Genomic DNA, 21,713 nt, shown 5'->3' on the forward strand with positions numbered 1-21,713 from the left:
CAGGGGTCCCTTTACCTTTACCATAGATATGCTGTGCACGTGGGAGGTCATATATCAAGACAACATCCATTCTTTAAACGAGATACATTGCAATATCCTTCTTGCTAAAACGATGGTTCTTATAATGTCAGAAAATCTACATAAGCTAAAACAAGTCGCTCAAGCTTCCTTGTGTAACTAAGGCTCTCCGCCCTTTACTCCTCCCCTGCTCCACCATCAAGGATCACATAATCCCCACACCCGTAAAGGAAGAGAGAGAAAGCTTCTTGCTCCTCTAACATTGTCCCCATCATTGATTGATTAGGTATATAGTATTTAGCCTTGGGCAGAGCTGAATAGGCAGTTACCTGTTTATCACTCAAAACCTGTACTGATGGGGTTCAGATAAAGCTATACAACTCCACATAGTGCTGCTTCTTCCTATGGAGGCTATGAAATTGTAGGAATTATAACCCATCAAACCAAGAAAATAAATATCCTATTTTAGCTTACTCGTATTAAGAGTACTCACACACATGAGGGCACATAGCATATCAATGGAAGCGTGAGTTACTCCATCATTGTTCCTTTTAAGAGCTTTCACGACCTTCACTCCCAGGCGCTCTCGAAACCTTTCAAAACATAGCAAAGCATCAGACTGAATACTGAAATAGTAGCATTATTTTGACAAATATCAAAAGCCCTAACTTAAAATGTGTGTAAATAAGCACTCAAGCATAACCGACAGCAGGATATTTGGGGAACAGTAAACTTGAACTTTACTAAAAGTTCAGTCAATTACTTTTCTTTTTAGATTTTTCAAAATTATTCATGTAAGCTCAATGGTATGGCCTAGCAGTTGTGGACAGTATAACTGCCAGTAAAAAGAAAAGCTTCTAATAAGCTACAGCTAAATAATTGCTGCCAAGAATAGCAGGGGAAAAACAAGCGCATCGAGACCTTGTCTGTCACGGGAAATGAATTACATGGCTAAGTGCAACTGAGCTGCCAAACTGTGTTTGAAGAGCAAAGTTTAAGAACAGTAAAAGCTGGGGATCAATGGCTGGAACCTGGGAACACAAAAGCTGTAGCATTACTGAGCCTAATGCATTTGGTCAGCAATCTGGATGGGAGGCCACTGAGAGGCCCATAAAAGATCGGGTGGTACTTTTTATTTAACTAACAGAACTAAAGTCATCAGGTGTCCCAAAACCCCCAAGCACAATAAAAGTAAATAGATGTGCAGAAGCCAAAAGGAAAAAAAAATCATTTCCAGCACTAAACCTCCAATACATTTATAGATTTGATCCAGTGATTATTAGAAAGGGTAACAGTTCTTCCACCTGCTTCTGCACCTTTTAATAGATACACATAACTGTGTGCATGCTTGCAGCACTAGGTACATAAACTTCACTCTTAAGATCTTTGTAATTACTGCTGTACAGAGCTATAATCAAACTTGTAGTTTAAAATGAGTGAAAAACGTGAGGGCTATTTCCAAGACACAATCCTCCTTTAAATAACCCAGCACTGTCCATACATTGTTGGCATCCGCCAGTCTTGGGAGACAATGGAGGAGTGCGTCGTTGGGAATGAAATCAAATCGTTGGCAAGTAACAGTGCCTGCTGGGGCTGTAGAGACTGATATGGGAGAGACATGTTTTGTTGCAACTGGGGCAGATAAAGGCATTTGGTTGTGCTGCTTTCATTCCGTGGACATAACCAAGCCAGCATAGATGTCGCTGAGACAAGAGTTTGAAAATACTGGGAATGTGGGCTTGGGAGAGTGCATCTGTTTGAGACTCCTGCCACGTGATGCCCCAAATCTCCGACACAGTGCATGTGGAAGGCATTGAGATGTCGCTCTGTGTGGTTGTTTAGTTGTCCACAATTCGCTTCCATAAAGCAGCGTGCTCAACATGCAATCTTCATCTTAGTACTGGTCATTAGGATCACGTTCTCCCAGACCGCTTTGGAGAGGTGAGCGATTGTCATAGCTGCCTTGCCAGTACACCTGTCCAGCTCAGTGTTGATGGAGATCTTGCCGGTTATGGTGGAAACCAGGTAGACAAAACTGCCTATCCCCTCAAGAGTGTGATCACCAATGCTGATGCATGGGGTGCTGGTGATGTCCTGACACAGGATGTTGATGGTAAGGCTGAGCTCTCTGCAGGCTTGGGCAAAACTGTCTATACATACATCACTGATAATACGTACCACTGAGATCAGCTAACAATAGTGAAGAGCAAAGCAAGGGAGATGGACAGTTACAGCAGTATTGATGTTGCTTTGCAGAAACCATTGTGGAAGACTCAAACTTCAGAATTGGGCTCAGAACATAAATAACTCACAGACTATTCCAGGATTGCTGCTGAAAGCTAAGTACCTACCTTGGAAGTTGAGTGAAAGCAAGGAATCCAGCTTTGGATGCAACTAATCTTCTAACAGCTTGGAATTGGCTTTCAAGCTCTGCAGTTGATGCTGTCATGTCACCCTCTTGCGAGAGCAACGCTGTTATGGCATTGTTGATTAGCTTCTCTTTGTTTTCTGAAAATAAGCCCTGAAGGAAGGCGGAAAGGTGTTAACCCTTTGGACAGGAGCAGAAGAGAAAATGTATAGAAGAATGACTTTTTAACTTACATCTTGCGTCACTGCATGCAGAACTCCGCTATAGGAAATGTTGGAGTTGAACCTAAAAACAGCATCTGCAAAGTTGCCATCTGCAACAGGACAGGCATGGATATAAGTGTCAGGCAGACTGATATTGCAGCGTGTCGGCACAGCTTGCTTTGCAAAAAGCTTGCAATGCACTCATTTCAAATATTAGAAACCGAAAGCAGAAGACTTACTTGGAGGTGCTGCCAAGAACCTGAGATGAAGGCTTTCAACTTCCTCTTCCACAGGCATACTCAACAAGCCCCACCGCTGCCCCTTGTCCGTTGGTGTCATTTTCACACAGACATCCCTATTTCCAGAGGCTCTTACTCCATCCAGCAAACTGGCTAGCAATGAGTCCCTAGGAAAATTGTCCCAACAATTAGCTTTTCCAGACAACGATGCTAAGCATGCTTATAAGAATACAAGAACACACACATTTCATTCTGCTAAAAATTATACAGAGCAAGTGCTGCAAACACAGAATTTACTTTAATTTGTTGACTGCCCTTCATCCAAAGATCACACGGCAGTTCACAAGGTAAGAATGCCTCGTAATAGGAAGTTTTAACTGGATAGTCTTTTCAATACACCCTAACCTGTATCATGGCCCTGCAGGGGGTGACTTGAGGGAAAGGAAAGTGACTAAGGCAACATGTTGACATATGGAGACCTGATAACCAGCTTGTGATTAAGTGAGAGGGAAACTGTGGTTTAATGAATAGCTTTCTGCAAGGTAATAGGAGAGACAACAATACATTTCCCATATCATCATCATCTGCACTCATCTGCAGAGATGGGGAATAAAACTGATAGGTTTAGGTGAGACATTTTCCAGTGAGTCCTTTAAGTATTTTTAAAACTCAGAAAGGACAAAAGCCTACCTGCATATCACATTTTTACTGGTAATTCACCCCTGCCATTCATTGCTTTGTGTATCTGATTTTTCTATTTTTCCTTCTGGGATAGAACTGGATTCTTTAAAAATACAAACAAACCCTAATGGCTATTCCTACCTACCTATACCTATCTGTTGGGAAACTTATTTCAGAATCCTATTTGAATCCTCTGTAGTTTTTGCAAGGCTTGATGTCAAGAAGCTACTGTATTCCCTCCCAGAGGTGGCATAAGCTTAGAATGAATCAAATGTAAATGCAGCATTGCGACCTGGTTGTAGGAGTGAAATTAACTATGTAAGCACTGCGTGGTTTACCCAAGACATGCCAGTAAAGAACAACCGTTCAAGAACTGTTTAAAAATACCTCTCTGTTGAAGAATATTTTCGGATTTGTCCCTTGATAAACTCTATGGTAAAAAGCTGTGGATTTTCAGAATCGCACACAAGCGCAAATACCTTTAAAGAAAGAGTGTATCAAACAGGTTGTCATTATTCTGCACACTGTATTTAAATGACACACTCAAAGTTTCAGTATTGTAAACGACATACTCTTTGTTTTTTCTACATCCCACTATGGTTGCATTTGAGCTGGTTACAAATCTTGTTGTGTAAACTTCAGATTTTAATATACGTACAACAGTAGATTTAGATAGCTTAAAGGTTACTATTCCCTCCCACCCCATCCAAAGCTCTAAACAAGTTTCCGCCCTACCTCTCCTAAGGGTTTCAGTGTTGCAATATTGTAGGTTGCTGGGTCCCGTTCCACTAAGCATGTTTCTGTAAGAGCCAATATCCTTTTCACTGGTTCCTTTTAAACAAAAAACAAAAATAAAGGGAAGAGGCTTAAATTCAAATTGCTATAGTCACAGACACCAAATAAGATTGGGTCACCATGTTCCAAAGTTCAAAATCCCAGACAAACCCGCCCCCATCACACACATTTGGGACACACACACACAAACACCATCCCACATCTCTGTCGCCCGCCTTACTTTTGCTATCTTTGGCTTCCTGCTCACAAACAATGCAAGGTGTGAGGGCGCTGGGCTTGTCCCTAGTCTCTGCTTGTCCCTAGTCCGAAGAAGCATGCCCAATGCCTCACTGGAGATGCCACTGCCACCAAAGGCCGCCTGGCGAGTCCACTGCCTGAACCAGATCGCAGAGGCCCTCCGCGATCTGTTGCGAGCACTGGGCCTGCTTCTTCTCGCACATCCCTAGTCTGCTCGGAAGCCAGCGCGAGCTGAGATGAAGCAGCCACAGCGCCTCGCTGGAGGAGCCGCCAAGGGCCACCTGGTGAGTCACCAGCTGGGGTTGCCTTATGTCTGGTTTTTCCCAGACATTTGACTGATTTGTGGAAATTCTGCCCGGAAGTTACTGCCACCCGCCGAATCCCAGATATGTCTGGGAAAAACCGGATGTATGGCAACGCTAAAGTAAGAGATTTCACATTTGGGGGCAATTTTCTTCTGGTAGCAAGTAATGTCGATTGCTATGATTTGGATCCAGACTCGGCCATAACTAACTGCAGGCTTTCAAGTGTTTTGGACTATCAATCCCATTAGTCCTGGCCAACACAGCTGATGAGCATTGTAATCCAATATATCTACAGGGCATCAGGATGGAGAAAGCCTGTTAGTTTCTATGGGTTTGTTCTAAGTATGACCAAGCCTTGATTCAACCCAATGGCCATGATCCTATTGCTTACCCCCTCTCCCCATATGAACGTACCCAGACCCTGAGATCATCTTCTGAGGCCCTGTTCTTACATCTCCTCCATGGGAGAGGTCCAGAGGGTGGCAACATGCGCATGGGACTTTTCTATAGTGGATTCCCATTTGTGGAATGCTTTCTCCAGGGACGCTTGCCTCACACCTTCATTATACATCTTTAGGTGCCAGGCGAAAAAGTTCCTCTTCAACCAGGCCTTTTGGCTGATTAACATTCTATGCCCCTTTCATAAATGTGTTTGTGGGAGGGCGGGGGTTATTGGTCTGTTTGGTTCTTGTTCTTAATATGCATTTTGTGCTTTCGTTTTGCATTTTTACGCTGTGAACTGCCCTCCGGATAAAGGGTAGTATACAAATTAATTATGTAATTTTAAAAAGTGGGTACAAATCCCCAGAAAGGGTAATATTTTAATCTCGACAGTACCACCAACGTTCATTATGTGACTCAGAAAAAAATATATCCTAGAATGAATGGCAATTGCCAATCTACCTTAAAATATATAAAAAAGAAGGAAGCTCTTCCATTTGGGAAAAAAACACATAATCAAAGTCTAAGTGTAACTGATCTTTTAATTAACAATTTTGATAGAATTTCTAAATTTTTGTTCAGTCGTTCATTTAATTTGTATACTGCCCTTCATCCGTAGATCTCTGGGTGGCTCACAGCATAAAAATACAAGCTAAGAACAAAAACAAACTGAACCAATAATATTAAATCTAAGTAGATGCATGATAAGCAATAGTTACAGGCAATGCATAGAACAACTGCATCATCGTACTATGTCTGCTGCCCCCATATTTTACTATTTGATGTTAAAAAGCAACAGCTCCTTAGTTAATGCAAGGGGCATGGCCTAACCTAATGCAACTTTCACTTTTCCCCTTGAAACTTGAAATACCACGGCACACCACCATCTTCTGTGGAAACAATTCTCAAATGTAGTGGGACATGGATGGATGGCTGCCATCCACAAAAGAGCACGTAAAGCCCCATGGACTTACTTAACTAGTTTTCTCTTCTTCGTATCCTAGCCATTTGTTGTGTCAAAACTTTATTTTAAAAAAATAATAATTTTAAGGGTAACACAAGGTTGCATACTAATAGTTGTGCTTTATAGAAGTCATACATATTCACACAAAGAAACACACAATTCAAGTTCCAGAAGGGATTCCCCCCACCCCCCAAGTTCAGGACTCAAATAACGTATTCACATTTTTAAGCCTTACCGAATGCCTAGGAGATATCTTTTGGACCACAAACTCGGCTAAAGAAGTAATAGATTCATCATTGCTGTATTTTCCAAAGCGAAGCGTCAAATACTGCTCAAATTCCAAAGGTTCCTTCCTTATCCTCAAGGAAATGCCAACATAGTTGCCAGCATGTTCTATTGCACTTTTAATAATTTCTTCCCTTTGCTCAGAAGCAAACAAATGCTGAAAAATTCAAGAGACTTCAGTAAGTTCCTAAGAGCTACAAAAGTGAATACAACAGAATTTGTAGAACTGAACACAGTGAATAGCGATTAGTATGAAATAATTCACAGCTTCTCTCAACTGTCCGGTCACCAGCTGAACAAAAGAATCAAAATATCCAAGAGCCATCAGTGCATAACTGTGTTTTGCTAAGGATCAGTTGTATTTTCTAGCTCAAACACCTGGGCAATTATGCACAATGCAACCACACTTAGAATACACCTCAAAAACACCTCTACAGCTGGAAAACATGCAGAAAAGAGCAACCAAAATGACTGAGAGGATGTGACAACTCTCTTATGAGAAAAGGCTACAAAATTTGGGGCTTTTTAGTTTAGAAAAAAATGTGAATAAGGAAGGACATGAAGGAGGTGCATACGATTATTCACAGGGTGGAGAAGAGGTTTTTCTTTATCAAGATACCAGGACACAGGGCCATTCAATAAAGCTGAATGTTGAAAGATACAGGATAGGAAAATGGAGGTGATTCTCTGCACAGCCCACAGTTACAATTTCTGGCCTTGTCAAATGAACCAAATCTACGGAATTCAAGGTTATTGGTGTCTTGATTTAGGTATAGGTGAAGTTGTAATGTTAGGATACTTACTAGTCTACTAAATCCACCATAAAGTATACAAAAGCCTCCAGCATAATCAGACAGATCAACAAATCCTTCAATATTTCTGTAGTCATAAGAACATAGGACTTTGTTTGTTGCAGGATCAATCTGGTCAATGCCTCCAGGAGTGACTTCTAGAATTACAGGTTTTCTTGTGTCACTCCAGTGATGCTTATAACAGTTGTATCTCTGTGAAAAGGAAGTGGTAGGTAAGGACACGGAAGGGATAGACACACACACACACACAAATACAGTATCACAACTTAGGGGAGCAGTTGCTTAATATGAAAGCAGAAGAACAGAAGTCTAAAAATATTTTCTGAGCACAGCTAGCCATACGGTTAACTATATTTTCAGTGCTGCAAATCCAACAAGCCCATCAGACTCTCTTCATATACTGCATTCCTGCCACAAACATTACAGGTGTGTAAGAAGCAACATTCAATACATATATAGATTGCTGCATGATGGAGCCACACGGCTCATCATTTGATTCTACGTATATGCAATATGCATAATATATCGAAAAACTGGCATTAACAGTGGTTTCTGTGAACATGTAAAGGTAAAGGTAAAGGGACCCCTGACCGTTAGGTCCAGTCGCAGACGACTCTGGGGTTGCGGTGCTCATCTCGCTTTACTGGCCAAGGGAGCCGGCGTACAGCTTCCGGGTCATGTGGCCAGCATGACTAAGCCGCTTCTGGCGAACCAGAGAAGCACACGGAAACGCCGTTTACCTTCCCGCCGGAGTGGTACCTATTTATCTACTTGCACTTTACGTGCTTTCAAACTGCTAGGTTGGCAGGAGCAGGGACGGAGCAACTGGAGCTCACCCTGTTGCGGGGATTCGAACCGCCAACCTTCTGATCGGCAAGCCCTAGGCTCTGTGGTTTAGACCACAGCGCCACCCGCGTCCCGTGAACATGCACAAGCTGTGAAATACTATTAATGCACGACATTGTCACATACAACAAGCTACATGAAAATTTCCCATTTCCCACACAAATGCTTTTTTTTTTTGTTTTGTTATGTTTTAGTTGGCCATATACAGTGGTGCCTCGCAAGACGAAATTAATTCATTCCGCAAGTTTTTTCTTCTTGCGAGTTTTTCGTCTTGCGAAGCACGGTTTCCCATAGGAATGCATTGAAAATCAATTAATGCGTTCCTATGGAGACCGCTTGCCAGGCTGGCGGTGCAGAGAAGGGCTTTTCTCCCCACCGCAAGCCTTCAGGACAGGTACGGGAACAGAGGGGAAGGCGCGCAGCGCTTCTCCTCTGTTCCCGGGGCTTGCGGTGGGAGGAGGGTTTTTCCTCCCCACCGCCAACATTCAGAACAGCATTCTGAATGTTGGCGGTGGGAAGGAAAACCCTCCTCCCACCGCAAGTCTTCAGGACAGCCATCCGAAGGCTGGCGCAGGGAGAAGGTCTCTCCGCCCCACCGCCAGCCTTCGGAGGAGCCTTCCGAAGGCTGGCGGCGGGAGGAGGTCTCTCCGCCCCACCGCCAGCCTTCGGAGCAGCCTTCCGAAGGCTGGCGGCGGGAGGAGGTCTCTCCGCCCCACCGCCAGCCTTCGGAGGAGGTCCGAGGACAGTGGAGAAGACGCGCTGCGCTTCCCTGCTGTCCTGGAGATTTCCCTATGGGCTTTCATCTTGCGAAGGAAGCCCATAGGGAAATTCGTTTTGCGAAGCGCCTCCAAAACGGAAAACCCTTTGGTCTAGTGGGTTTTTCGCCTTGCGAGGCGTTCGTCTTGCGGGGCACCACTGTAAAGGTATTGCCTAAATATACATTTTGGATTGCCCCCTCCACCACCCCCATGGGCCAACACACCTAACTTACTTTTAAAATGTTTTGTGACCAAGGAAAAATTAACATATGAAAGACTGCTCTTACTAACATGAATTAATGATGTTCTATTCCAAGAAAGATGAGCAATTTAAGGCTTATTTCAATACTGTGAAACATGACAATGAGTTGCATTGACCATGAAGGAAATGCAATCTTAAATTGCTTCATAAAATTAAACAGAAAAATAGAAAGTTCCTTTTCTCACACATAAACTAAGTAAAAATGGCAGGAAGTAAAAGAAACTCTTATGCTGTTCATAATTTTGAAAGAAACACATGGTGTACGCAACTGTAAAATCAATTGACATCTGTAGAAAATAGTTACAAAGAAAGTCAGATATTTCTGACTTCAGCCTTATGCTACACTTACCAAGGCAACACTGTGAAAACCACACACTATTCAAGCATGCACTTTAAGAAGGCTACTAATGTTCACAAATCTACAGGTGGTCATTTTTATTTAAAATTTCATTCAGTGCATAGATTTGACAAGAGTACCAAAATCTGTCAAGTCACAAGGCAGGAAGGATGTCAGTCTGAGGTAATTTCATATGTTGAAACTTGAACGACTCTAACTCAAAACATTTCTAGCAGATTATTCCTATTACAATTAATTCAAGAAATGAGTAGATCATGAAAAGAAGACACAATGCCCATAAAGGTAAAGAGTCATTTTAAAAGTCATTTTAATATTTCTATTCCAACTTCTGATCATATGATCCTGAATGCCTTTAACGCAATTTAAAAGTTACCCAGTTCCCTCAAGTCTTCCAATGGGTGGCAATGGACAAAATTACCATACTTTCCCGTGGATAAGACTAGTTTTTTTTACTGAAAAATAATGTTAAAAAAGGGGGTGTAGTCTTATACACAGGGGCAATCGCTCCCATTTTCATAATTCTGAGTCCCCAAAAATAGGGGGAGTCTTATACATGGGGGCGTCTTATAGACGGAAAAATACGGTACTTTCCCCCTCACTACGGCAATCCCAAATCAGCTGGAAGTTGAGAGAAGAGTTATTTCTAGCAGACAGGCAGGCAGGCCTGCAATTGCTCCTTCCTTCGCCAAAGGCTGGAGCCAGTCTAGTCTCCGCCTTACCATGATGCACTTCCTGGCCCTTGAACATCCAAATGGCGCCTGTTTTTCTGGCTGGCAGCAAAGGCCAAAGTCGCATCACCCTCCCTTCCACAGTCCCAGGGCACCAAGTTACGCGCAGTGTATAGAAACACACACAAAGCACATTTACTAGCCAATTTGGAAATGGGGGGAAAGTATTTCCTCACTCCACTTAAAAGACCTGTAAATGCCTCAGCCTTCAAGGGAAGCAAAATTTTAATAAAAACAAGGTTTGTTTGTTTTTAACCAAAAAATGTGACAAAAGATACTTGCCCTTCCTGTGATTTTTCCTTCAGCAAAATCAGTTCTAAATCTCTGGGGCAGAAAAGAGGGAGGGGAGAAAAAAAATAGAATGAGTGGTAAGCACACCAAACAAGTTTCCGTAAACTATTTTGCAGATAATTCAAGTTCAAGCACATCAAACTGGACCCCTCAGCTCACAGAAGGGCTATTTCATACTTCATACTAGATAATGGGTTTTATCCAATGAATTCATCTGGTTTGTGCAAGAAATTCTGCCTTTACACCAGAGGTTCCTATCCCTCTTCTTCCCTGTGTGCCCCCAAATCCTCTCTGGGGATTCCCCATACACTCCATAACAGATTGGGGGTCATGGCATGAAGCAGAGGTTGGCAACCTAAGGCCCATGGGCCGGTAGCGGTTCACGGGGTTCATCTATCCAGCCCATGGCAACCCCTGCCGCCCCCAACTCTTACCAGTGCGGTATAGTGCGGCGTGGCATGGGGACAGACTTACGGGTTGATGGCGCCTGTGCACTCCTCCGGCCTGGAAGAGAGCACGTGCGCACACGCTCCGGCCCATCCTCCAACACATGGAGCGTGGACTGGCCCATCATTCGGTAAGCTTGCTGACCCCTGGCGTGAAGAGATGTTCCACTGCACAAATGGCAGGGTTTCATTGGATGCAACCAAATGTTTTGTATGTGAAAGAACTTGCAGAAGCAGAAGCATAAATACTGTTATTCAGCCCATCTATTACATAGCATTGCAAACTTGTAAGAGCACTAGGTGGCTATTTTCCTTTTGATCACTGTTGTTTTAGCCCAACCCTGTAGCTTGGCTTCAAAGTATAGCTGGTGGAGGTGTAATTGCTGTCCTGAGAGTTATCAGTAATTAAAAAATGGCAAGCATGTGTTGCATATTGCACTAAAATCATGCATCCAGCAGAAACTGAATGTTCCTCATTACGTTACAGTTAGCAATAAAGAGTGAAAGGTAGCCAGGAATTCAGATTTTTAGAACTAGAAGCTTCCTACCAGGGCTTCTGTGAGGAGTTCTGTTCTGTGTTCTGTAGAAAACTTAAGTGTTTCAGACTTTTTTCCACTTCCCTTACGAAATGTGAGGCTGAATTCTGTTCCTTGTCCTTTGCCAACAGGGCTGATGCTACAGATATCTCCATAAGGCCACTAAACCAAAAGATCAGAGTTGGAGAATGCTCTATTTTATCACCATAGTATCATAAATTCATATATCAACATAAATGACTCAAACGTATACAGAGATTTTTGTCACATGGTACATTGAAAATAAAAAGAGAAAAACAAGTAATAATAATATTTAGAAACAAAACAAAAAAACCATTGCCAACTGACTTCAAACAGGAAGTATTCCATCCTTCCTGATTTAAATTAGTATAGGGAGTCATATTTAGGTATCCATACAACATTTAATGCATTCAAATGCAGAAAGGGAAGTGAGATTTTTGAACCACTGGGTGAGAGCTGTTTGTCTTCCAACCTTAGGAACTATAAGGCTCTTAGCCACTAGGTACATTAATTGTTTGGTTACCCATAAACCATAGCTTGAATCCCATCCTATTAACCTACAAGTGACCCCCAAGAGATGTTAAGGTGCTCCAAGTTTAGAAGTTCTTATACTGGAAGAGTGAAAACAGGAGATCATTTATGCCTCTGAAAACACCAGTAGCAGAACTTCAAGCGCAGAACATCCAACAGCCCAGGTAGGGAGACCATTAGTCAGTGGCACTGTGATAAAGAACTACCACTGTCCCATACTCCTAGGATCAGGCACAGAAACCTATTCTAAAGTTCATCGCCTTTAATTAGCCAACTCTACAATTGCAAGATGCACAAAGATAAAAAAACTGACATCTCCAGTGTGTCCCCTAGCGTCAGAAATCACAACAATCTGCATGTTTAATGAGAATGTGATAGTTCAGCCCCAGGCTACCCAAGGCAGACTGCCAACTCTAAATTTAAAATGTATTCTATTTTCGCTTTTATTCATATTAAAACTTTTTGATACCAACAGTCCTAGGTATTGCATATTCAGCATTTCTGTACTCAGTCGTGGTACCAAGGGGAAAAAAAAATCCATAATGAGAAGGCATTAAAAGATCCAGGTGAAATGACACACATTTCACATTTTGATTAAGACTATAGTCCTTCAGGTTTCTGTCTTCTCAACAACAATCATTGCCAAGCAGGGATATCAAGCAATCTGATATAAGACGAGAAAACGAAAGAATTACGCTTGGTAATTTTAAAATTCTATTACTCCCTCATATCAAATATCTGATCAACCCCACAAAGCATTTGGAGAGTGTACAAACTTAAGGCAACTAAATATAACATTTCATTTAATCAAGGTCAACAACTATTCTTCATTATCTGATACCAGACACCAAAAATATACTCCTGGGTTCCAAATAAAAGCACTACTAGATTCCACATTAATATTAACATTCACTAATACGGATGGAAATCCATATATCGTTGAGAAATGTGCAATGAAAGGATGGGAAAAATATACCTTTATTATCCCAACCAGTTGTCTTACTGCGAGTTTGAAGGATACCATGAGGTAATTAATCTGAGCACATACCAAGTGACATAAGTTAGCCAAATGATTAATGTTGGCATTAACTCATGCAACTCCCTCCGAACATCCTTCCTCTCTCAATAGGACTGGCATATAAACCAACTCAATCCAGTTTCGGAGATAATACATTTTCATGAAGTTACTATGTATTTGGCATTACCTGATTTGTAACTTCTAATGTGTTAGGATTGTATGTTGTGATGGCATGACTTCCGACTGAAAAGACTCGCTTATACCTAAAAAACAAACCAACAAGAAACAAGACATTAACGGAAACTGCAGAATTAGGAGAGATATTGCAGCAAAAATCGCTTTTGTTTTATAAATAAGCCATAAACATTCATGAAGCTTCTTTCAGGTGAGTCATCAACATGACTCACCAATATCTGGGGCAAGGAAAATTATCCCCTGCCCACTTTGGCATGTTTCTAAGAGATAGAAGTTAGGCATTCATTATGGAACTTGAGATCCCACCCTAGAATATACTCTGATGGCAAGCAGGAGTTTGAAATGGGATGCATAAAAGCTGCTTCGCCACTGCTGTATCGCAACACGGATTACGCAGGCATTGCAAGAAGCAGCGTCAGAGCAAATACGTGGGATTACAGTTGTGTGAGACCTGCAACAGTATGTTGCAGTTTGAAGCACTTCTATCCAGAGTTCCAGTCACCAACTCATGCTTTCTTTCAATGCATTTTTTCCTATTTCCCCTTCCCACCCTATCCCACCCAGCCTTCTGTGCCTACTGAGCATGCTCAGTCCTCACTGAGCTGTTTGGGGTTTCCCCCCGTTCTCTTAAGTGTACCCTCCCAGCCACTAAATAGGTTTTGCTGTTCTGCAAACGTTGGAGTTTCCCCAAAACTGCTGATACCTCCCTCTTGTGCATGGATTATGCCATATAGGCTACAATATGTATTAATACTCAAAGGGAGTCTAATATTAGTATATTGGATAGTTACTTCTCTATAATATTGTTCTTAAGATACTAAATGCTGTACTGATTAGTTTATCATATGACTTTTGCTGTAATTGTGATGTTTAGCTTATTTTTAATTGCTGTTTTGTTAGCAGTTTTATAAATTGTAATTGCTTCATTGATGATTTGTTAATTTTACGATTTACAGTGGTACCTCCGGTTACAGATGCTTCAGGTTACAGACTCTGCTAATCCAGAAATAGTACCTCGGGTTAAGAACTTTGCTTCAGGATGAGAACAGAAATTGCGCAGCGGCGCCTTGGCGGCAGCGGGAGCCCCCATTAGCTAAAGTGGTACCTCAGGTTAAGAAGTTTCAGGTTAAGAATGGGACTCCAGAACGAATTAAGTTCTTAACCCGAGGTACCACTGTATGTTGCATTTGTGATATTCTATTCTATTATGTTATTATTTGAGATTTATTTGAATGAAAAGTGGCATAGAAATGCAATAATCAATCTCTAGTTCATAAATTGTATAGGAAGCAGTTAATAAACTGACCACTCAACAACTGATTGTGTGAAAATGTCCTGAAACTAATAAATTGTTGAAACATAAGCTTACATAAAAATAAGCTATTTAGGAGATCAGTGCTATTTATGATTAATCACAAAGAGATTATTAGATTATTAGCATATTCCAATTCAAATAAATTTTAGCAGACCAGTTTGAAAACTCACAGCTGGATAGCAGAAAAGCTATTGTATGTCATTACCACCTCAAAACTGTAGAATAAAATAAACTAGGCTACTTACTTTCCCCTCCATGAATGTTTAGTTGTGTAGAAACAGGCCAAATCTTTATTTTCCCTAATTATATTCATTTTGTGCCAGAACCTGTAACAAAATATGCTTGGGATTAATAAAAGCAATTTGCCACAGAACAGAAATACATTTTCTACTGAATACACAATACAGTTTGCTGAAGGGGTTGCTAGTTACTCAAAACGTTGCATAACTATTAGGCAAGAGACCCCGACTGACAATAGTTCAGGAGTTCTCTCACATCTCTTTACTAAGCAGCTTCACATAGACTACACAATTAGGTGATAAAAGGGATTGTACAACTTCAAGGTACTGTACAGCTGCAGCAAACCACTTTTGAATACCTCCTCATGTACAAAAGAACTCCCTGCAAAGATAAATGTAGTATTTCAAGGGCAACCATTGTAGTGCAGCCTTTTGTCTGCTGTACTGAGCAGTCAAAATTTGATCACCTATCTGCATTCAGTGATACAGGGTGGAAAATCTTCCAGCTCTCTTTTTTCCAAGTTCTTTAAGTTCGTTAGTTACAATGAATGGGTGCCAACTGCAAATATTAGGCAAGCTCGACTTTTTCAAAGTTTTTAGGCTTTTTCACTAAATAAACCACAGAGCCTAGGGCTTGCCGATCAGAAGGTTGGCGATTCGAATCCCCGTGACGGGGTGAGCTCCCGTTGTTTGGTCCCAGCTCCTGCCCACCTAGCAGTTCGAAAGCACGTCAAGTGCAAGTAGATAAATATGTATGGCTCCAGCGGGAAGGTAAACGGTGTTTCCATGCGCTGCTCTGGTTTGCCAGAAGCAGTTTAGTCATGCTGGCCACATGACCCAGAAGCTGTCTGAGGACAAACGCCGGCTCCCTTGGCCTACAGAGTGAGATGAGCGCGCAACCCCAGAGTTGTCTGCGACTGGACCTAACGGTCAGGGGTACCTTTACCTTTACTAAATACAAGGGAAACATGCTGCGCTGCCACTCCCATCACCATTAGTCAGTAGGAAAAATGGTAAAGAGATTATCGGAGTTGTAGCTCTGCCATAACTGAGTCACAGGTTAGCCACCCAAGCTAAAGATTGTTTTTAATGCAAACTGTAGATTTTTGCAATGCAATGCAATGCAAATTTCAATCCCCGCCCCCCGCCCCAGAAATCCGGCATGTGTTACTGCAACCTGAAGTTGCTCTTTCCTTTCTATCACCTCATTCTGCTGGGTGTGTAAGTGCATGAAAAGTCAAGTACTACCACAATTTTTTACTGACCGCAAAATATAAGCGTTAAGTCTCAAATACTGCAAAGAGACAAAACAGTTTCATTCAGCCTTTTCATACTCAAAGCTTATCTATTTAGAGACTTTGCTCCCATAAATCTGGAGAAATGGATCCAATTCTTTGGCAGTTACAATCAGCAGCATTGTACATGATGTACTTATTATGCAATAACTTAGAGAAGAAGGGGAGGAAAGAGGGAACAAGCATACAGTACTACTAAGGTAAACAGAGGCTGTAAGGAATATATTTGATACAGGTACAAGTTACTAGGTTACAATTACTTTTTGCCACTATAGCTACAGGCAAGTGTCAGCTTTTCCATGCCACTGGGCAAAATTATCACAAGCTTTCATTGTTCAAAGAATGTCATTTGCAAAGAGCCAGTCAGGCTTTGTAGTATCATATAACCATTTTATCAGATTTGTAGAATATAGTAATTTTCATCATTTCCATCCTAACGTTATTAACTCAGAGGGTCACTCAAAAATAATATTCAACAATATGTGCAATTAATATTCCTTTTTAGAGTTTTAAAATTAGAATACACTCACTAACACACATCTCTACCCAACAATGATCTTAGTTCTGATCTCTTCTCTATTACTGTGTGCAATTTAGAGCTCCATATTTTAAGCCTAAAAAAATGTCACTTATATGGATAATGGTGAACTGCTACTCATTTTCCAATGGCTAGCTTTAGAAGACATTAAAAGATCAGCTGCCACGTGAAGTCAAGAAATGAAGGCTGTTTTAAGTCTTCATTATGCTTTAGCTTGTATATAGATTGAAGTTGAATTATAAACATTTCCACCCCACCTTTTAATGTCCAGAAGGGCAACAGATAACAGCACAATGAAATACATAAAAATACAAAAAACAGAACAATACACATTGAAATCCATTTAAATGCTGTGATGCCAGTGATCACAAATAAAATCGATCTCAACAGTCCTGATGAAATAATGATTTTACCAGCTAGCAAAGGGAAACAAGGGAGGTGGCCCAAATTTGGTAGATACCAGGACAGTATCGTTATGTATACTATAAGAACTGGCATCTGTGAGTGTCTGGCACAGTAACAGTCACAGGGAGAAGAAAAGGAAGGCACCAGCACAGCTAAGGAGTCTCAAATAGTGCACTTAATAAAATGTTAAGGCCCAAAGCATGTTGAGTCAGATGACTCAGGAACAACTGAATCAGGCAAGACAGCTGAACCAATTAGGTATGCTCCGTTAAAAACAACCTGCTCAATAAACACCAGTGGAAGTTTAGAGAGTCCTGAGTTGAGAATGAAAGCACACACATAAACAAATTTCTTTCTATCCAAAAATTCTATTAGTTTGTACAGCTTCTCTCACTAAGCAACTTGGTTGCAATGTTCCACTAACAGACCTGGTCTACCAAATTATTCTCCAGTTCAATTTCATTGTTAGCAGCTGCCACAGCCAGCATGCAATTAATGCATTCTCACTTTGAAGAAAAGTAATGCTATTCTCTCCCTCCCTCCAACATGACTTTCAAGATATCTGAGACAGCTGATTTCTCTTTCAAGTAAAGCAGAACACCCATTGTCTATTATACTAATTCCACACACATCCTTCAACCTCTCAGGTTATACATTTGTAATGTAACTTATTATGACTTCAAAGTGAAACTGAATTCCACCAAATCTTTCATTAGATGCAAGTTTCTAATGAGTGGCTACATGTTTTTGACAGCTATTTTAACTAATCTGAAGATGTGCAGTAAAGTTGGAAGTATCATACACAGCATAATATTTGCTGCTTAAGTGCATCAACCATTCTAACAAAATGAAACAAATCCGCTGCAGAGGTTGTTTGAAGGGAAAAGGTTTCAGGAAAGAAAAAAAGAAGAGCAGAAAGGTGGAGCGTTGATGAATGGCTTTTCCATTGACTCAGTCAGTTTGAAAATCAATAATGAATTATTGCTATTCGTGTAGTATAGCATTTGTCTCAAAACAAAACAAAAAAACAACCCCGAAGCTAAAAAATCACGGACAAAGGTCTATAATATTACCTCATATCAATTGTGTTGTACTAGTTATAGGTCAGAGACAACTAACCTTTGGATCGTTGGATGTTGCTGAACTATTATTATTTATTAAATTTGTATACCACACTTCTGAAGATCACAGGGTGGTTCACAACATAAAAATGAGAACACAAAATACATAATACAAAAACAAAGGCAAACCAATAATCCTCTTCCCAAAAATACATTTACAGGGCCATAAAATGATAATCAGCCAAAGGCCTGGTTGAAGAGAAATGTTTTCGCCTGGGACCTAAACACATGTAATGAAGGCACTAGCTAAGCCTCCCTGGAGAGAGCATTCCATGAATGGGGAGCCATCACAACACAATTCCCATCACCCCTGACTACTGGCCATACTGACCAAGGATGAGGGAAATGGTCATCCAGCACACAGAACCCATTATAAAGGAATAAATGTTTAAGATTGTAGTTCCAAACATTCTTACCCAATAGTTAAGGCCCACTGAACTCAATGGGGCTTACTTCTGAGTAGACATATATAGGATTGCCCTGTACACTACAAACCCAAACCCACCAAAGCTTCCAATAAGATGCTAAAACAGGGGTCCCCAAACTAAGGCCCGCAGGCCAGATAAGGCCCAAGGGACTCGTTTATCTGGCCCACAGCGACCCCCACTGCCTGCTTTTACCGGTGCAGCGCTGCTGCCCGCTTCCAGGTTGGAGGAGCACCAGAAATAGATTGTACGCATGCGCAAGCGTTATTGCTGGTGCACATCCAGGTCGGAGGAGGCCCGTGCACATGTGCACAAGCTATTTCCAGTGCTCCTCCGACCCAGAAGTACGCCGGAAATAGCGTGTGTGCATGCTTATGGGCACGCGCTCCCCCGGCCCACCGCACGATCAGCGCTGGAGACCCCGGCCCGAAGAGTGGTAAGTTTGTTGACTCCTGTGCTAAAACTTGGGAAATCCAAGGTCTACCACTAGTAGCATCAAGACAAATAGTTAAACATTTTTACCAAGTTGTATCTATTTTCCTGTCTTTGAACTCAACATTGACACTACAAGGCTGATAACCAGGCCTTGGGCTGATTAATATTCTATGTCATTTCAAATGTGTTTGTGAGTGGCATGTTACTGGTTTGTTTTTGTTCTTGTTTTTATTATGTATTTTGGGTTCTCTTGTATTTTTGTTGTTGTGAACCATCCTGCGATCTTCAGATAAAGGGCGGGATATAAATTTAATAATAAACCACTGTAACTGACTACAAGCTGATTAAAAAAGAGCATACATATAGTTCAGAAGAAAGACTGATTTGCCTTATGTAGATCCAGTTTCCAGAATATACTGTGGTTATGCATTTTACACATTAACTTGCATACCTTCCTAGGAAAATAACCACATGGGCTCCTGAAATCATCAAATTATGTATGGAATTAAAAGATACTGCCACTCCCTTGCCAGATGGCCCAATTGCCACAGTTATTTCATTCGCCAATCTACCACAAAAGTTAGCTGGGTTGTGGGCTTTCTGGGAAAATGCAGCAGATAAAGAATTACAAGGACAAAAAAACAAAAAGCAGCTTACTTCTGGGTGTTAATGATTAAATGATGGTAAGTGGAAAAACATTTACTCAGATACTCATGCATGTGAACATGCATTCAAATTACTCAGAAGGTGGGGGACATTCCAGAATTGCTTTCAAATTATTTGTATCAATTCCTGGATGCCAAAGACAGCCCATACATTAACATCTTGTTTAAAGTCTATTATATATATATATTGATTGTTTCTTTTTCCATTCTGGCTCTCAGCGTGAGAAAAGCAGCTCTCAAGTAGTCTCTTAAAAGCCACGGCTTGCAGTGCACAAGTGTAAGTGCCGTTTCCTTGAAGAATTACTACTCCCTACTTTGTGGTGAATTATATAAAACACCCTTGCTAACCCTACAATACAAGCCCAAGATTCAAAACACATATTGGATGTGGAACTTCCATTTGGATTGGAACTGAAGATGCAATTCTCAATCACAGCATCATGCAATTCAGGAGCTATTGTGCACAAATTCTGTCCACCTCCCAATAATTCATCTACCTTGCCACATTTCTAAAGAAAACTCCAAGGCAGGTGGAAATTAAACGCATATTGACTATACCATTTTTATGTCAGTCAATGAATTTTCTTCCCAAAAGACTGGATGGAGCATGCAAGGAAGCAACAAGCCGTGGGAAAGATGAACTCTAGCCAGCACATGAAAGTTTCTGGCAGGGGTTTCAACCCACCACCTTTGCAGCACAGGGGCAGCCAGGCAAAGGGGGGGCCCCCAAACCATGGGAACCATTCTGAACACATTGACAGATACAATTGTGGAAGCATGAAGGCTTTTGTGCTTGGAAACACAACTGTTAACATGCTATAATAGTGCACAGCCCTCTTCTCCCCTGTTGCTTTGGCCACAGGGAAAGAAAAAAAGGGGGATTCTAGCAAGCTGGGTGCCAGCCTCCCTGGAGCAAATGCGGAAATGAGGGCTAGACACCTGTTTTAATCCCCACCCCAACCTGTTTGCCACCATTTACCGAGGATAAATAGGGAGGGGGTGCTTACTGAATTGGGGGTGGGGAGAAAAGAGAAGTCACTGGCTCGGATGAATAAGGGTGGAAGTCCGTGTTTCCCTTCCCTCCCCGCCCCCCACTGCATGCAAAGCCCTCGGCGGTTCCCTTCAGTCTCTTTTTTGTGCCCTCAAGGGGGGGCACCCATTTATTTACCTGGCCGGGAAGCGGCGCCGTCCAGTCCCGCACCCCCGAAGCCTCGCCCTGACAAGAGACGCGGCGAGCCAGCAGCCCCCGCAGCTGCTTCAGTTGCCGCCGAGAGGGCTTCTCCTCTTCCTCCTCCTCCTGGGCTGCAGCCGCTACCCCTCCGAAGCGCTGCCGCCTCCCCTCAGAGCCTTGCTCTGGAGGCCGCCATCTTCGCTCGGGCAGGGGAGCCACCCTCCGCGCGCACGCGCAGTCCAGGCCCAGGCCGCCGCCGCCGCCTGCCCGGCCCGGTCACGCGACGAGCTCAGCTGACCCGCTCAGTTAATCGGCCGCCTTCCCCTCACCTCGCTTCCCATTGCCGGAGGGAAGTGGGCATGCGCAGAGAGCGCAGCTGGAGGGAGGGAGAGAGGGGCGGAGCGAAGGGAGGGAACGCCCCACGCTCTGGCCGGGGACGGAGAGGTGAGGTAGAGTTCTCCTGGGAATGGAGGTTCTCTCTGTCCATTCCCAGGACAATATTTATAAAGGTTTTTATTTATTCTTTTCAAATTTATACTTTTCATTAATTTTGCAATCATTTTAACATTTCAAAGTTTGACTTCCTCCTCTTTCTGTGGGTCCTTAAATTAATTTTTAAAAAATCTGCTGCATATCTAAATTCATTTAATTTGCTCATTTAATTATCTACTTTAAATATGGGTACCCCTGCCCGTACGGGCCAGTTGTGTCCGACTCTAGGGTTGTGCGCCCATCTCACTTAAGAGGCCGGGGGCCAGCGTGACGA

At 42.1% G+C, this 21,713-nt stretch overlaps 1 protein-coding gene across 3 annotated transcripts in view; it reads right to left on the reverse strand.

Annotated features, from left to right (window-relative positions):
- DNAJC13 (DnaJ heat shock protein family (Hsp40) member C13) overlaps positions 1-21,292 on the reverse strand; it is a 62,114-nt gene extending 40,822 nt beyond the window's left edge. For all 3 annotated transcript variants that reach the window (XR_014540089.1, XM_083577541.1, XM_083577540.1), the window contains exons 1-13: positions 20,945-21,292; positions 14,899-14,979; positions 13,331-13,406; positions 11,586-11,735; positions 10,583-10,624; positions 7,340-7,540; positions 6,487-6,693; positions 4,245-4,340; positions 3,897-3,988; positions 2,829-2,995; positions 2,620-2,699; positions 2,370-2,539; positions 512-611 (exon numbers count right to left, since the gene is read on the reverse strand). Coding sequence is in view for 2 of the 3 variants with exons in the window: in XM_083577541.1 (XP_083433667.1) it covers positions 512-611; positions 2,370-2,539; positions 2,620-2,699; positions 2,829-2,995; positions 3,897-3,988; positions 4,245-4,340; positions 6,487-6,693; positions 7,340-7,540; positions 10,583-10,624; positions 11,586-11,735; positions 13,331-13,406; positions 14,899-14,966 (1,449 nt within the window). In the remaining variant the exon portion in view is untranslated. The remainder of the gene's footprint in view (positions 1-511; positions 612-2,369; positions 2,540-2,619; positions 2,700-2,828; positions 2,996-3,896; positions 3,989-4,244; positions 4,341-6,486; positions 6,694-7,339; positions 7,541-10,582; positions 10,625-11,585; positions 11,736-13,330; positions 13,407-14,898; positions 14,980-20,944) is intronic.
- Positions 21,293-21,713: the final 421 nt, after the last annotated feature.

Source organism: Podarcis filfolensis (assembly GCF_964270895.1).
Source record: "Podarcis filfolensis genome assembly, chromosome: 12".
Taxonomy (NCBI): domain Eukaryota; kingdom Metazoa; phylum Chordata; class Lepidosauria; order Squamata; family Lacertidae; genus Podarcis; species Podarcis filfolensis.